This window comes from Carcharhinus amblyrhynchos, chromosome 17 (assembly GCF_965287045.1).
Source record: "Carcharhinus amblyrhynchos chromosome 17, sCarAmb.v2.hapA, whole genome shotgun sequence".
NCBI lineage: Eukaryota > Metazoa > Chordata > Chondrichthyes > Carcharhiniformes > Carcharhinidae > Carcharhinus > Carcharhinus amblyrhynchos.
Window position 1 is genome coordinate 52,405,352 of NC_137340.1, and position 15,170 is coordinate 52,420,521.

Genomic DNA, 15,170 nt, shown 5'->3' on the forward strand with positions numbered 1-15,170 from the left:
TGAAAAATGGCACCCCAATCCCACACTTGCCACTAATGATACATTGTGGGACCTGATGCTTGAAGTTTTCTTTTTCAAAGTGCCACACTATATAGCAGGGGAAGCCATCAATGGTGTTTTTCAATGCCCCTTTTCTTGACCATCGGTCTTTTCCGATTTTTGGGCAAATCTTGCCCAGACTGTGGGCAAAAAGGGAAACAGCTCAGGTTTGTGAAACTTTGAGATTTCATTCTGATCTTCAATCCCCATTGAGAAGAGGGAGCTCACGCCTGTGGAATTCCTCTTCATCTGTCCATCCATTGACAAAGTTCTGCCCCCATTGACAACCACCACCCCCCCAACCCCTGACCGCACCCCAGTCCACCCCAAGGACACAGTCACTTTTGGCACTGCAAGAAATCTATGTATGTGATTGGAAACCCAATGTATACCTGATTCAATGGTGGTAGTTGGAAGGATGGGTTTAAAGTGTCTAAGCTGACCATCATTAGAACTTGGATGACATTGGCAAAGACACCCAGTGAAGGCACTACCCACCACTCTCGAGGGTACAGTGGCCCTCCTGGGTGGGAGGCCTCTAGTCTTCAATCCAAGAGTTCTCCTCCCCACCTTCCTGAAATGGCGCCAGTTTTTGGCGTGCCTGTTTGAAACAGTGAAAACTCACAGGAGTTGTAGAGCGTAGAGTCCGTCAAACACTCCTTTTGGAAGCTCATTGATTTTATTTCCATACAGAACCCTGGAATTAGAGCAGACAAAGGAATTTTAAGAATAACAATAATTGAAGGGTGTAGGGATTTCCTGAAGGCACAACCTTTTCGTCTTGGTGCCAGTGCATATCGTGACTGCAATGCGATGGACCTGAGTCTTAGCCCTTTGGAAGAAGGCTTCCCAATAGGTGTTGTATAGTGATTACCAGCTGAGCCTATGTCAGTGTGACTTGAATGACTGGTCAAGTGACATGAGTCTTTTCCATTTAAAATTTGATGCCCCTTGTCTGGTAAATACTTACAGAGAATTTAATGATCGGAGTCCCTGGAATGCATCAGGTGCAATCTCTGCAATCTGATTGTTGCTAAGGTCTCTGAAAGAGAAGAGAGAGGCTTTAGAATTTTGCTTCTGTTAGTTAGATTCACTCTCCAAGACATGGGTGTTGTTGACTAGATCAAAATTCATCCCTCATTGCTCCTTGAGAAGGTGCTGGTGAGCTATCTTCTTGAAACTGCTGCAGTCCATGTGGTGTAGGTACACCCCCACTGCTGTTAGGGAGGGAGTTCCATGACTTTGACCCAGCAACAGTGAAGGAACGGTGATATATTTCCAAGTCAGGATGTTGAGTGGCTTGGAGGAGAATCTGCAGATGGTGGTGTTCCTAAGTATCTGGTGCACTCGTTTCCTAGTAGAGGCATCCTATACTTTTGAAGGAGCCTTGGTGAATTGCTACAGTGCACCTTGTATAGAAAATAAAACCATAGAAAATTTACAGCTCAGAAACAGGCCTTTTGGCCCTTCTTGTCTGTGCCGAATCATTTTTTGCCTAGTCCCACTGACGTGCACCTGGACCATATCCCTCCACACCCCTCTCATCCATGTACCTGTCCAAGCTTTTCTTAAATGTTAAAAGTGACCCTGCATTTACCACTTTATCCGGCAGCTCATTCCACACTCCCACCACTCTCTGCATGAAGAAGCCCCCCCCCCCCCCTAATATTCCCTTTAAACTTTTCTCCTTTCACCCTTAACCCATGCCCTCTGGTTTTTTTCTCCCCTAGCCTCAGTGGAAAAAGCCTGCTTGCATTCACTCTATCTATACCCATCAAAATCTTATACACCTCTATCAAATCTCCCCTCATTCTTCTGTGCTCCAGGGAATAAAGTCCTAACCTATTCAATCTCTCTCTGTAACTCAGCTTCTCAAGTCCCGGCAACATCCTCGTGAGCCTTCTCTGCACTCTTTCAACCTTATTTACATTCTTCCTGCAACTAGGTGACCAAAACTGTACACAATACTCTAAGTTCGTCCTCACCAATGCCTTATATAACCTTACCATAACACTCCATCTTTTATACTCGATACTCCGATTTATGAAGGCCAATGTACCAAAAATACTGTTTATGACCCTAACAACCTGTGATGACACTTTTAGGGAATTCTGTAACTGTATTCCTAGATCCCTCTGTTCATCTGCACTCTTCAGAGTCCTGCCATTTAGCCTTTATGTTCTACTTAGGTTTGTCTTTCCCAAGTGCAATACCTCACATTTGTCTGTGTTAAATTCCATTTGCCATTTTTCAGCCCATTTTTCTAGTTGGTCCAAGTCCCTCTGCAAGCTTTGAAAACCTTCCTCACTGTCCACTACACCTCCAATCTTTGTATCATCAGTAAATTTGCTGATCCAATTTACCACATTATCATCCAGATCATTGATATAGATGACAAACAACAATGGACCCAACACTAATCCCTGCGGCACACCACTAGTCACAGGCCTCCACTCAGAGAAGCAATCCTCCACTACCACTCTCTGGCTTCTTCCATTGAGCCAGTGTCTAATCCAATTTACTACCTCCCCATGTATACCTAGCGACTGAACCTTCCTAACTAACCTCTCATGAGGGACCTTATCAAAGGCCTTGCTAAAATCCAGGTAGACAACATCCACCACCTTCCCTTCATCCACTTTCCTGGTATCCTCCTCGAAAAACTCTAATAGATTGGTCAAACGTGACCTGCCACACTCAAAGCCATGTTGACTGTCCCCAATAAGTCCCTGTCTATCCAAATGTTTGTAGATCCTATCCCTTATCACACCTTCCAATAACTTTCCCACCACTGACGTCAAATTCACTGGTCTATAATTTCCCGGATTTCTTTTGGAACCTTTTTTAAACAACGGAACAACATGAGCCACCCTCCAATCATCCGGCACCTCCCCCATGCATACTGACATTTTAAATATGTCTGCCAGGGCCCCTGCAAGTTCAATATGTTGTATGTTGTATACATTGCTGTCACTATGTGTCAGTGATGTAGGCAGTGAATATTTAAGGTGGTGGATGAGATGTTACTCGAAAGGGGCTGCTTTGTCCTAGATGGTGTCAAGTTTATCGAGTGTTGTTGAAGCTGCTCATATCCAGGTCGATCTATGATTGAGTAATTAGACACAACTAAGGTAGTCACCATGTAACTCCTTTGTTAAATACAGTCATTTGTGATACTGTAGTACACTGGGAAGGTACGTTGATCTGTGGTGAGTCAATATGTGATTCTGATGTCACATAGACTGCAGCGGTTCAAGAAGGCAGCTCACCATCACCTTCTCAGTAACAACTAGGGATGGACAATAAATGTTAGCCCAGCCAGTGACATCCACATCCCATGACTGAATAAAAACAGGAACGTTAACGCAGCTGACAGAAATTAACCTATTTGGCAAACCACTTTCACACATTTGTAATTTTTTCAAACTGTTAACGAATACCCTGTTTTCCTATGTTCTAGCATAAGGTTGAACAAGCTGGGACAATTATTTCTCAAAAAGAGATTTGATCAACTTCTTTAAAATTATGAAATGTTTGATGGAGTAGATATAGAAAAGATGTTTCCACCGAGACAGAGACCAGAACTAGGGGCCAAGAATGTCGATATTAGACTAGTGAGCTTGCGCATGACCGGTGGGAGAGATTGCAGCCAGAGTGAGATTCAGCCAGAGTGAGAGTATGGAAAATTTGGAGCTGAGCGGGAATTCAGTGCTGAGGGGAAAGAGGTGTTCCCCTTCAAGAGGCGCGGAGAGACGGACCTGCGCGGGAGACTTGAGAGCAAGAGATAAGTAGAAACAAGTCAAACCGTGCCATCACAACCAGCAGGTAAGTGATTGGCTAGTGCCTGATAAGTGGTTTTTCTTTTTTTCCCTTAGCATCATAGTTGTTGTTAAGTTACCCTAAGACTTAAGTCACAGCAGGAGATCTGAGACCCGTGTCATGCTCCCTGTGTGTGAATTCAGGGATCTTTCTGATGTCTTTGGCTCTTTCATATGTAGGAAGGGTGTCCAATTCCAACTCCTGTTAGACTGCTTGATGGCTCTGGAGCTGTGGATGGATTCACTTTGGAGCATCCACGATACTGAGGAAGTTGTAGATAGCATGTTCAGTGAGTTGGTCACACCGCAAATAAAAGTTACTGAGGAAGATAGGGAATGGGTGACCACCAGACAGAGGAAAAGGAGGAAGGCAGTTTGGGGGTCCCCTGCGGTCATTTCCCTCCAAAACAGCTAAACCATTTTGGATACCGTTGAGGGAGATGGTTCATCGGTGGAAGGTGGCAGCAGCCAGATTCATGACACCGTGGCTGGCTCTGCTGCACAGGAGGGCAAGAAAAAGAGTGTCAGAGTTATAGTGATAGCGGATTGAACTGTAAGGGGATAGACAAGTGTTTCTGCAGGTGCAAATAAGATTCCAGAATGGTATGTTGCCTCCTTGGTACAAGTGTCAAGGATATCTCAAAGCGGCTGCAGGGCATTATGGAGGGGTAGGGTGAACAGCCAGCTGTTGTGGTGCATATAAGTGCCAATGATATAGGTTAAAAAAGACAGAATGAGGTACTACAAGCAGAATTTAGGGAGTTAGGAGTTAAACTATAAAGTAGGACCCCAAAGATAATAATCTTAAGATTGAATCATAGAAACCCTACAGTGCAGGAAGAGGCCATTTGGCCTATCAAGTCTGCACCAACCACAATCCAGGCCCTACCCCATATCCCTTCATATTTACCCACTAATCCCTCTAATCTATGCATCTCAGGACACTAAGGCAATTTTAGCATGTCCAATCAACCTAACCCGCACATCTTTGGGCTGCGGGAGGAAACCGGAGACCTGGAAGAAACGCACGCAGGCACGAGGAGAATGTGCAAACTCCACGCAGACAGTGACCCAAGCCAGGAATCAAACCCATGTCTCTGGAGCTGTGAAGCACTGTACTACCGTGCCACCCACTAACTGCTGCCAGTGCCACGTGCTAGTCAGAGTAGGAATGTCAGTATAACTAAAATGAATATGTGGCTTGAGAGATGTGCAAGAGGGAGGGATTCAAATTCCCAGGACATTGGAATTGGTTCTGGGGAAGGTGGGACCAATACAAATCAGATGGCACCTGGGCAGGACTGGAACCAAAGTCCTAGGGGGAATGTTTTCTAGTGCTGTTGGGAAGGGTTTAAACTAATTTGGCAGGGGGATGGGAACCGATGCAGGAAATCAGAGGGAAGTAAAGTGGGAACAGAAACAAAAAGCAGTAAGGGGAAACGTGGCAGGCAGAGAAACAAAAAAGGGCCACATTACATAATAATTCTAAGAAGGCAATAAATGCCAAAAAACAAGCCTGAAGACTCCGTGTCTCAATGCAAGGAACATTTGTAATAAAGTGGATGAATTAACAGCAGTCAATAATAGATATGATATAATTAGGATCATGAAGACCTGGTTTTAGGGTGATCAGAGATGGGAACTCAACATCCAATATTCAATATTCATATATTCAGGAAAGGTAACAGTATTCAATATTCAGGAAAGATAGACAGAAAGCGTGGCTGGTTAAGGAGGAGATTAATAGTAAGGAAGAACATTAGCCTGAACGATGTGGAATCTGTATGGGGGGAGCTGCAGAACACCAAAGACCAAAAATCGTTAGTGGGAGTTGTGTACAGACCACCAATAGTGAGGTTGGGGATGGCGTCGAGCAGGAAATTAAAGATGCGTGCAATAAGGCTACAGTAGTTATTATGGGTGACTTTAATCTGCATGTTCATTGGCTCACCAAACTGGTAGCAATGCAATGGAGGAGAATTTCCTGGAATGTATAAGGGATGATTTTCTCGACCAATATATTGAGGAATCAGCGAGAGAGCAGGCCATCCTAGACTGGTACTGTATAATGAGAGATGATTAATTACCAACTTTGAATTGCGAGATCTTTTGGGGAAGAGTGATAGAATTCTTCATTAAGATAGAGAGTGACATAGTTAAATCTGAGACTAGGGTCCCGAAGTTAAGGAAAGCTAACTTTGATGGTATGAAATGTGCATTGGCTAAGATAAGCTGGCAAAGGATACATAAGGGGTTGACGGTGGATAGGCAATGGCAGACATTTAAAGAACAACTAGGTGAACTTCAACAAATGTACATCCCTGTCTGACATAAGAGTAAAATGGGGAAGGTGGCTCAGTCATGGCTAATGAGGGAAACTGGGGATAGTGTTAAAGCCAAAGAGGAGGCTTATAAGTTGACCAGACAAAAACAGCAAACCTGAGGATTGGGAGAAACTTAAAATCCAGCAGAAAAGGATAAGAGTAAGCTTGCAGAAAACATAAGAACTGACTACAAAAGCTTCTATAGATATGTGAAGAGAAAACGACTGGTGAAGACAAATGTAGGTCCCTTACAGTTAATGAGGTGGATTTATAATGGGCAACAAAGAGATGGCAGACTAGCTGAACAAATACTTTGGATCTGTCTTCACTAAGGAGGATGCAAATAATCCTCCAGAAATATGAAGAGATAGAGGATCTAGCACGTAGGAGGAACTGAAGGAATTCCTTATTAGTTGGAGGCGGCATGATAGCACAGGGGGCTGCATGGTAGCACAGTGGTTAGCACTGCTGCTTCACACTGCCAGGGACCTAGGTTCGATTCCCAGCTTGGGTCACTGTCTACACGGAGTTTGCACGTTCTCCCTGTGTCTGTGTGGGTTTCCTCCAGGTGCTCTGGTTTCCTCCCACATTCCGAAAGATGTGCTGGTTTGGTGCATTGACTCGAACAGGCGCCGGACAGCGACAACTAGGGGAATTTCACAGTAACTTCATTGTAGTGTTAATGTAAGCTTTACTTGTGACTAATAAATAAACTTAAAAAAAAATTGTATTAGGGAAATTGCTAAGATTAAAACCCGGTAAGTCCCCAGGGTCTGATGCTCTGCATCCCAGAGTACTTAAGAAAGTGGCCCTAGAAATAGTGGACACAGTGGTGCTCATTTTCAGCCTTCTCTAGACTCCGGAAGATTTCCAATGGATTGGAGGATAACTAATGTAAACCCACTTTTTTAAAAAAGGGAGAGAGAAAATGGGGAATTCTAGACCAGTTAGCCTGACATTAGTGGTGGGGAAAATGCTGGAGTCACTTATTAAGGATGTAACAACTATGCATTTGGAAAACAGTGACAGGATTAGTCCAAGTCAGCATGGAGTCACTAAAGGCAAATCGTGCTTGACAAGTCTACTGGAATTTTTTAAGGGTGAGAGTGGACAAGGGTGAACCAGTGGATATTATGTATCTGGACTTTCAAAAGGCTTTTGACATGGGCAAAATTAAAGCTCGTGGTATTGGGGGTAATGCATTGATATGGATAAAGAATTGGTTGGCAGATAGGGAGAAGAGTGTGGGAATAAATGGGTTCTTTTCAGAATGGCAGGCAGTGGAATACTGCAGAGTTCGGTGCTGGGACCCCAGCTATTCACAAGATACAATAATGATTTGGATGAAGGAACTGAATGCAATATCTCTAAACTTGCAGACGACACTAAGCAGGGTGGCAGTGTGTGTTGTGAGGAGGATGCTAAGAGCCTGAATGGGGACTTGGACAGCGTGACTGAATGAGCAAGTACTTGGTTAATGTGGATAAATGTGTGGTTATCCACTTCGTAGCAAAAACAGGAAGGAAGTTTATTATCTAAACGATGGAAGTTTAGGAAGAGGGGAAGTGCAAGGTGACCTGGCTGTCATGGTGGAACAGGCGCTGAAGGTTGGCATGCAGGTACAGCAGGTGGCAAGGAAAGCTAATGGTATGCTGGTCTTCATAGCAAGAGGGTTTGAGTATAGCAGTAAGGATACCTTGCTGCATTTATACAGGGCATCGGTGCGGCTACATTTTGAGTATTGTGTGCAGTTTTGGTCTCCTAGTCTGAGGAAGGACTTTCTTGCTATTGAAGGAGTCCAGTGAAGGTTCACAAGACTGATTCCTACCGGAATGGCAGGACAGACATATGAAGAGAGGCTGGATTGACTGGGCTTGTACTCACTGGAATTTAGAAGAATGAGAGGGGATCTCATAGAAACATATAAAATTCTGATCGGATTGGACAGGCTAGATGCAGAAAGAATGTTTCCAAAGTTGGAGAAGTTCAGAACTAGAGATCACAGTCTAAGAATAAGGAGTAAGCCATTCAGGACTGACATGGTGAAGAACTTCTTCACTCAGAGTTGTGAACCTGTGGAATTCTCTACCACAGAAAGCTGTTCAGGCCAGTTCATTCCATATGTTCAAGAGGGAGCTGGACATGGTCCTCGTGGCATGAGGGACCAAGGGGTATGGAGAGAAAGCAGGAGTGGGATACAGAAAGTGCATGATCAGCCATGATCATAATGAATGGTGGTGCAGGCTCAAAGGGCTGAATGGCCTATTCCTATGCCTATTTTCTATATTTCAATGAGTCACCTGAGTTCAATTCCGGCTTTGGTTGACTGTGTGGAGTTTGTATGTTCTCCCAGTGTCAGCATGGGTTTCCTCTGGGTGTTCCGGTTTCCTTGCACTGTCCAAAAATGTGCAGGTTAGGTTGAATGGCCATGGTAAATTGCCCCTTGATGTCAGGGGAATTAGTGGGTAAATACATGGAGATACGGGAATAGGTAGGATTGTTGTCAGTGCAGGCTTGGTGGGCTGAATGGCCTCCTTCTGCACTGTAGAGATTCAATGATTCCAAAATGGAATTTGGGACAAATGTCTTTATTCAGCGAGCGGTGAGAAGGTGGAACTCACTACCGCACAGGGTAGTTAAAGCAGGTACAGGTATAAGATGGTAGAACAAATAAACGTGACTGCAGAGATGCTGCAGTAGGAGGGGGGGGTTTAAACTTCTGAGGCAGTGGAACTATTTACGGGAATGATACTCGACAGACAGTTTACACCTGACCAGGACCAGGACTGATATCCTCGCACAGAGATTTCCTAGAACTGTTAGAGAGGGTTTAAATTCATTTGGCATGGGATGGGTACTAGAGACAGAATTCAGGTAGAGCAAAGAATAATACAGCACAGGAAATTGCCTTTCGGCCTGTGGAATTCTCTACCGCAGAAAACTGTTTGGGCCAGTTCATTCCATATATTCAGGAGGGAACTGGATGTGGTCCTTGTGGCATGAGGGGCCAAGGGGTATGGAGAGAAAGCAGGAGTGAGATACGGAAAGTGCATGATCAGCCACAATCATAATGAATGGTGATGCAGGCTCAAAGGGCTGAATGTGGATGACACCTTTCTAAACTAAAGATCTTCTGCCTCTACGTGGTCTGATACTCTCTATTCCCTGTCTATTCATGTATTGTTCAAATAGAAAAACAGAGTTGGTAAAGGGTAAGAAGAAAATTCATCAGCAAAATTGGAAGGCAGTGGAAACAAAGGTCAGTATCAAATAGGATCTAAATATACAAAAATGATTAAAAAGGCAAAATTAAAGCACTCTTATCTCTCTTATCTGAATGCATTCAGCATTTGCAACACGTTAGATGAATTGGCGGCACAAATAGAGGTAAATGAGTAGGGCCTTGTTGCTATTACAAAGAAGTGGCTGCAGGATGACCAAGGCTGGGACCTGCACATTCAAGGATATTCGAAGTTTAGGAAAGACATGCAAAAATGGAAAAGGAGATTGGGTGGCACTCTTAAAAAAGGATGAGATCAGTACATTCGTAGAGTGGATCTTAGATTGAAAGATCAAAATAACAGAATCAGTTTGAGTGGAGCTAAGAAAGAGCAAAGGGTAGCAAACATTGGTGGGAGTTATTTATAGGCCAAAAAACAGTAGTAATAATATATGGCTTGATATGAATCAGGAAATTAGAATACATATGAAAAAAGGCAGTCCAGTAGTCATAGGAAACTTCTGTTTATATGACTGGGTAAATATTAATAGCACTAATGCTGTTGAAGATGAATTCCTGTATGGGTTTCTAGATCAGTACATTGAGGACCCAACTAAAAAATACGCTATTTTAGATCTAATTTGTGCAATGATACAATCTCATGTAAAGGAACTTAAAAACCAGCACAGATCAGTTGGGCTGAATGGCTTGATTCTGTGTTGTAGACTCAATGTAAGAGAGCTATCTATGTAAACTGCTTGAAGGAGTTTATGTTTACATCTTCTTGAAGAAGCAGGTCTAACAACAACTTCTCAGGAACCGTCAATGCCAGTTTTGCTAGCGGCACTCATGTTCCTTGACAAGGAATGAATTTTTAAAATTGCAGATATGAACCTTGAATTTGTTGTTTAAATTGGGCCCAGGCCCTTGGGGGAGGAGAGGGGAGGGGAGAGAACTGAGGTGTTAACGGCTTTCCGTCTGCTGCCTCCACTCTAGCAGATGGTATAGGGAGGAGAGGGAGTCAGCACCAGAACGTAATCAGTGGCTACCGTCAGTTAATTTTACATGAGGTATTAAATATTCATGAGGGAGTTTAGATTCGCTTGAGTAAGAAACCATCTCTGTAATTTGTTTTTTTGTGTCATTTACACACGGACACTGTGCACACATGACACGCAGACACTGTGCACACATGACACGCGGACACTACACAAAGCTTTGGTTAAGTCACATCTGGAATACTGCATTCAGTTCTGGCCACCACAGCATCCGAAAGAGGCACTGGTCTTTGAATGAGTTCTGCACCTTATTCACCAGAACATTACCAAGGGTTACATGATGTGAGATTAAATAAATATGAACTGTATTCTCAAGAATATTGAAGGTTATGGTTTGATCCTGTACGAATACCTGGGCCACAATTCTCCAATCTCACTCGCGAATGGGACCCTCCAATCCCACTGCAGTCAAATTCTCTGTTCTCGCTGTGGGGGGGGGGGGGGGGAGGGGGTGTTGGTGGTGGTGGTGGTGGGGGGTGGGGGGGTGGCGGTGGGTGTGTGTGTGTTTGAGATTGGAGAAGTTTGGCCCTGTAGTAAGTACTTTTGAGTACCTGGGGCCAGTGTGGCAGAAGATGCGAGTATGGAAACAGAAATTAAGCAATAGATTAGCGCTGGTTGGAGTTATTGGAATGTTAGGTGATTATAAAAATATCACAGGAGCTGAAAGGAAGAAACTACAAGACAGTTGTGAGATCGGTCATGTTGTACAGGGCTGACACCTGGTAACATCGGAGAGGGGAATAAAGACGATAGGAATGAGGTACTGATACTGAGATGGATGTGTGGAATGGTGAGAAAGGACAAAGTCAAGAACCAGCACATCAGGGGGACAGTGAAGACTTTGGGAGCATTGAAGGAAGCCATGGAAAGACTGAAATGGATTTGCTGTCTGTCAAGGAGGGGGAATATGGAGAAGCAAGTGATAGAAATTGAACTGCCAGGAAGAAGGAGGAGGAGAGGGCATGAGATCAGATGGAAGGATACAGTGATGAGAGACTTGAATGCAACGGAAATGGAAGAGGAATGAGTGATTGGCAGGATGAGATAAAGAGGAATGATCAATCAGCATTGTGGCCACTCCAAATAAAATGTGAGTTTTAAGGATTCAATAAGCTTGATGGAAACAGTTTTAGCTGGTGTGGGAGCAGGAGGGCCGTAACCTTAGAAACAGAACCAGGCCACCAAGGAAATGAGAATGGTTGAAATGTGGAACACTCACCCACAAAAAGCAGCCAATGCAAAGAAGTGAATTGATAATTTTAAATCTGAGATCAATAGAGATTTGTTAGGTAAGGTATTAAGGGATTTGGCAGGTAGATGGAATTAGGATACAGATTAGTCCTAATCTCATTAAGTGGAAGCCTGGCAGTATTCCTAAACTCCTATCACACTACTGTTGCTGAAAGAAAGACAAATTATCACTCAAATATTTTGCTCTTTTATATCACACTTGATCACATAAAAATACCCCAATTCACTTCATAAATTAGCTGCAGCTCCTACAGCATGCTCAGACAAGATAACAGTCAGATAACATTCGGCAAGCAGTTGAATGGTAGGTTAGAGGTTGAGACTGGCCACACTGACACTGTAGCACTCCCACTGATGGAGGCTTGGAAGCAGGCAAAGAACAAATTGACCAGATTCTCCAACATTGCTGCCATATTGTAGGGTTCATTGGTCTGAGGTGTCCTTGACAACTGCCCAAAGGCAATGTTGGCCCATTTTTGACTGGGTTCTTTTTTAATATTCATTTTTTAAAAATTATTTTACTCCATTCTTAAAGTTACAAAGCCGATGTGTAGAGCAAATCCAGCAAATCATGAAATTATCTCCTTGCTTGCTCCAAAAAAATTCACATTGAATCCAATTTATGGTCCCCATAAGAGAGACAAACAAAATCTGAGCTGTCAAGTGAAGCTTTGCACCCTATCTTGGGCCTGATCTGATGCTTGATCTTCGCCAAAAGACCGAGAATCTTTTATCATATTCAATCAGTGGATGTGGACTGCCTTCTTGAATATAACTCAGTAGTTTGTGAGACCATTTCAAAGGTCAGTTAAGAATCAGTCACATTGCCGTGCGACTGACATAACAGAGAGGCCAGAAAAGGATGGCAGATTAGTGAACTCCAATCTGTTTCTATGGCAATCTGGGAGTTTCCTGGTCATCTTTACCGATAACTAATTTTTCATTGCAGATTTATTTAATTAATTGAATTTAAATTATCTAGAGGGGATTTTAACTCATTTCTCCTGGGCTTTAGTCCAGACCTCTGAACTAGGAGCCGAATAACGTAACTATTGTCCTTCGGTATACATCATGCCGTGAGAAAACTCAAAAATGTAAGTCATGAGTTGGGTCTGACTGCCTTTGCCCATTTTGCAGTGACCTAATTAATGGCTGTTTAGCATAGGCCACTCTACAAAAAGGTTAGTGTGTATTTTTTTATGGGGAGGCAGAGCTGGGGAATGGGAATGATTTCTGAGATCCCACTGCTGTGTGAAGGAGAGTTCCTGATTTTTACAATCCTTTGTGTAAAAAATTGTTCCCTGATTTCATTCCTCTGCGGCCTATCTCTGATGTTGTCTAATTGTGCAGCCTTTATCTAGGTTCCCTTCAGCAGAGGAAGTAGATTTTATTTATCTACCCGGTGAAGGTTCTAAACACCTTGGTCAGATTGCCTTAGGTTGTCAGGGTTGCTGAGAGAATATAAAATAGCACTTATGAAATCTGCCCTAATAATATAATACTTTTATCATTCTTCTTCAATCTGCTCCGTTGCCCTCTTGGGCCCTTCTGGTCCTGCTCACCTCCTAAATGCTGGGTCGAGGCCTGCGAGTGGATCAGGCTAATAAGTGTGGTTAAAATGTGATCTGTGAAAACCTCAAAATGGAGGGAAGGGAATAAAAGGTATTCAGGGAGAGAGAAACATAATTTCGAGAAAGATTTCAATGATCGGCTGAACAATTGCAGTTTCTGAAGAAAAGGTATTAACCTGTTGCTTGCAAGTCACCATAGTAATCAGTGCTTGACTGGAGGTTTCTATGCTTTTTCTTTATCTCTCCATCTCCTGTCTGATTTTATTTATCATTTATTAGGCTTTCACATCTGAAAATTTAATGATCAGGTCTTTGAGAGAACAACGTAATTTCTTTGGCCTTGAGCCAAGTACTCCAGTGTCTCCCTTCAGATTGCAGCTCATAATATTGCAAAATAATATATTTTCTGGGGACAAATAGTAAATCTGGCATTTGTGTAGCACCCTTAAGTTAGTAAAATGTCAAGAAGTACTTCAAAGGAATAATAAAACACAAAAATTGTCACTGAGCCACATGGAATGTTTGATGGGGACAGTGTAGAGGGAGCTTTACTCTGTATCTAACCCTGTGCTGTACGAATCCTGCAAGTATTTGATGAGGACAGTGTAGCTGTCATGGCAGTGTTCAATCTTGCATTAAAATAACACATGAACATTTGCTGAACGACTAACATGTTAGTTGTAAATGTTAATTTTTAAACTGAGAGATTGAAGAAGAATGAGAAATTAAGTGATGTACTTACATACGTCGCAGCTTTTTATATGGAGTAAATGTTCCTGGTGGAACGGATTTAATTCCATTCTGTTCCAGTCGTCTGGAATGAATGTGAAAGAGAACCATGTGAATAATTCTAAACCTAATGGTGCTGGGTAGAACACAACTGGAAGATTGCTGAATATTTATTACTTTTCATCCTGCTCATCAGGACAAACAGGAGAATTTCAAATTTCAAACAATCAGAATTATACCACAAGGGATGAGTGCTGACTGAATCAAGCATGTTTCCTCTGTTATTCATCAGAGACACAGTATCAAGCATACTCAACATACCCACCCACAAAACACCGACTGTTAGATGTGATTCCATCAATGGGCAGCACTTGCTGAATAATCCTGAGTGTGTTAATAGCTACACCAGCAACCAATTTAAGATAATCAATTAAGTTCATAATATAACTCATTCACACTTGTTAGAAATGAAATATATTCATTTACAGGGACCCATTCTCTGCAAACAAAAGGAATATGTTCAAATCTTGTTGCTTTTGTGAATTACCCAGGAACTAGGGAGCCAATAGGTCCCCTTAGCTTTCCCCATGGCACGCTTTGGCTAATGACAGTCAACTTGCCAACAAATCAGTATCTTTTCACCTGTATTATAAATTGTTGTGAATTTTTGAAATTTGGCAATTCTTGCATTTAGCCAGATGAGTGTAAGGTGAAAAGCTTCAGCAATAAACACAAAGTTGTGAATTATTGTCAGTGACATTATAAGACTTGACAGATGCACATTAAATCCCACCTTTGGTCAGTATGACCTGTTTAAAATGAGTATTGGAATAGGAGGCAGGGAAATAACAACATGTTTGATGTTTGTAGTTGAATATCAGAACAACTTATTGTGCAAAAAGATTCTCATTTTCCTCTCTGGCTTTTTTTGTGTCCTTTGGTACTGACCATACTGCCACTGCAAACAATTCTTCCTTCGTGGTTCTGTCAAAATCAGTCATAAGGATGAACACATTGCCTTAAAGCTCTTTGCTCCACGCAGAACAATCCCAGCTTCTCCGGTATATCTGTTCCGAATGGGATGCTGGCCTTCATAGCGAGGGGGATTGAATATAAAAGTAGGGAGGTCTTGCTGCAGCTGTATAGGGCATTGGTGAGGC

The 15,170-nt window shown here is 42.7% G+C and overlaps 1 protein-coding gene across 1 annotated transcript in view; it reads right to left on the reverse strand.

The window, feature by feature from the left end:
- The window catches only part of LOC145354520 (slit homolog 1 protein-like), a 322,720-nt gene that overhangs the window by 121,718 nt on the left and 185,832 nt on the right, over positions 1-15,170 (reverse strand). Inside the window, exons 10-12 of the mRNA XM_080205955.1 lie at positions 14,024-14,095; positions 1,010-1,081; positions 665-736 (exon numbers count right to left, since the gene is read on the reverse strand). Coding sequence (XP_080062081.1) covers positions 665-736; positions 1,010-1,081; positions 14,024-14,095 — 216 coding nt within the window. The remainder of the gene's footprint in view (positions 1-664; positions 737-1,009; positions 1,082-14,023; positions 14,096-15,170) is intronic.